The sequence below is a fragment of the Cyprinodon variegatus genome, unplaced genomic scaffold, assembly GCF_000732505.1.
Source record: "Cyprinodon variegatus isolate N-32 unplaced genomic scaffold, C_variegatus-1.0 Scaffold440, whole genome shotgun sequence".
Classification (NCBI taxonomy): domain Eukaryota; kingdom Metazoa; phylum Chordata; class Actinopteri; order Cyprinodontiformes; family Cyprinodontidae; genus Cyprinodon; species Cyprinodon variegatus.
Genome location: NW_015150893.1, coordinates 540315 through 541830, shown reverse-complemented (window position 1 = coordinate 541830; position 1516 = coordinate 540315). Strand labels below are relative to the sequence as shown.

Genomic DNA, 1516 nt, shown 5'->3' with positions numbered 1-1516 from the left:
AAGAGCAAAAACATCTTTTCCTCTGAGAAAAGCCTCCAGAGCAGTGTTTTGCTCTTCTTTCAGTGAAGAAATACTCTGTAATTCCGATAAAAAACTTGCTCGATAGCCACGCTAACGCTAGTTTCATCGGCTGAAGCCGCCATGTTCTTTAGACTGAATGTTGCGTTGCGTCACACCTCAACCCGCCTCAAAGCCAACGCTGATTGGACGTTCGTTTGGTGGAACTTTGGTGGTAAACGCCCAGTCTTCTCTTCCAATCCCAATTCTTCCTTTTTTTTTATCCAGATAGTCCAGTTTATATGTCTTTATTTTCTCCAACCAAATATGACAAATTGAGTAATGAGGTTACTTTGTAAAAATGCAAGGAATAGGAATAGAAAGTACAGAAAATTGCATGAAAATTTAAGGATTAAAAGTAAAAATCGACTGAAAAATAAAGTGTAGATAACCAAATGTTCTACTTAAGTAAGTCAACGAATCCACCTGTGTGGATGAGATTAGATGAAAGTTCTCTATATTAGCGGTAGCATCCAGATCGTGGCGTGAATCTTTGCTGGAATCCAGAGTCACACATCCATCCGATCTCATCCTTTGCTATGATCGACTGTGATAGCTGAAACATTTCTGTTCTGTCTTTCAGGTGTGAAGCAGCTGGAAATCATGTGTGGCTTTGGATGCATGTCTGTTTTAGCCAACTACTTTGTTTTTATGACTTTCTTCCCTGCGTGTGTCTCCCTGGTCCTTGAGGTAAGCCGCCTCCTGTCTCTGCACAAACATAGGCAGCCGAGGCAGGGAGACGTCTCTCATCATGTCCATCTTTTTGGCTCCAGTTGTCGCGTGAGAGTCAGGAGGGCCACCCCATCTGGCAGCTGAGTGACTTCTCCAGAGTGATGGAGGAGGAGGACAACAAACCCAACCCTGTAACCCAGAGGGTCAAGATGATCATGGTAACGTTCTGCATGCAAAGGCAATCCTCTCTCTGTGTGGATTCCCTCTGTAGTTGCTCCGTCTGAATCGTTGCTGCTTGCTGTGTGTGCAGTCTCTGGGACTGGTGATGGTTCACGCTCACAGCCGCTGGATTTCCAAACCGTTCTCCACAAACTCAACAGCCAGTAACGGACATATCGGCATGGAACTGGATCAGCTGTCTCCTAGAAGAATCGAACCAGAAATGCCACTCTGGCACTTCTACCTGTCCAGGTGAGGGTCATCTGGACACTTTTAACGGTTTTCTACCATTGCAGTCAATGGTTTTCTCCCATGATGATGTCACATCATTCTAATTTACAAAGATATCATGCATAAAAAAGTTGCTGATTTTCTTTATTTTAATTTTTGCTAACATGTTAGATCTTTTTATAAATTCCCCTCCCTGACAGAAGCTTCGTATCCCCACACCCCGAGCCAAGCCTTCACTATTTCCTGTAATGCTGATTCTGTGCGACAGTAACTGTACTTGAAAAAATGGAAAAGGGGGCCACACATTAAAAAGTGTGCATCTTAAAATCTCAAATCC

At 43.5% G+C, this 1516-nt stretch overlaps 1 protein-coding gene across 1 annotated transcript in view; it reads left to right on the top strand.

Moving 5' to 3' along the window:
- hmgcr (3-hydroxy-3-methylglutaryl-CoA reductase) overlaps positions 1 to 1516 on the top strand; it is a 30699-nt gene that overhangs the window by 13671 nt on the left and 15512 nt on the right. The window contains exons 6-8 of the mRNA XM_015388884.1: positions 641 to 747; positions 831 to 947; positions 1040 to 1200. Of these exons, the coding sequence (XP_015244370.1) occupies positions 641 to 747; positions 831 to 947; positions 1040 to 1200 (385 nt within the window). The remainder of the gene's footprint in view (positions 1 to 640; positions 748 to 830; positions 948 to 1039; positions 1201 to 1516) is intronic.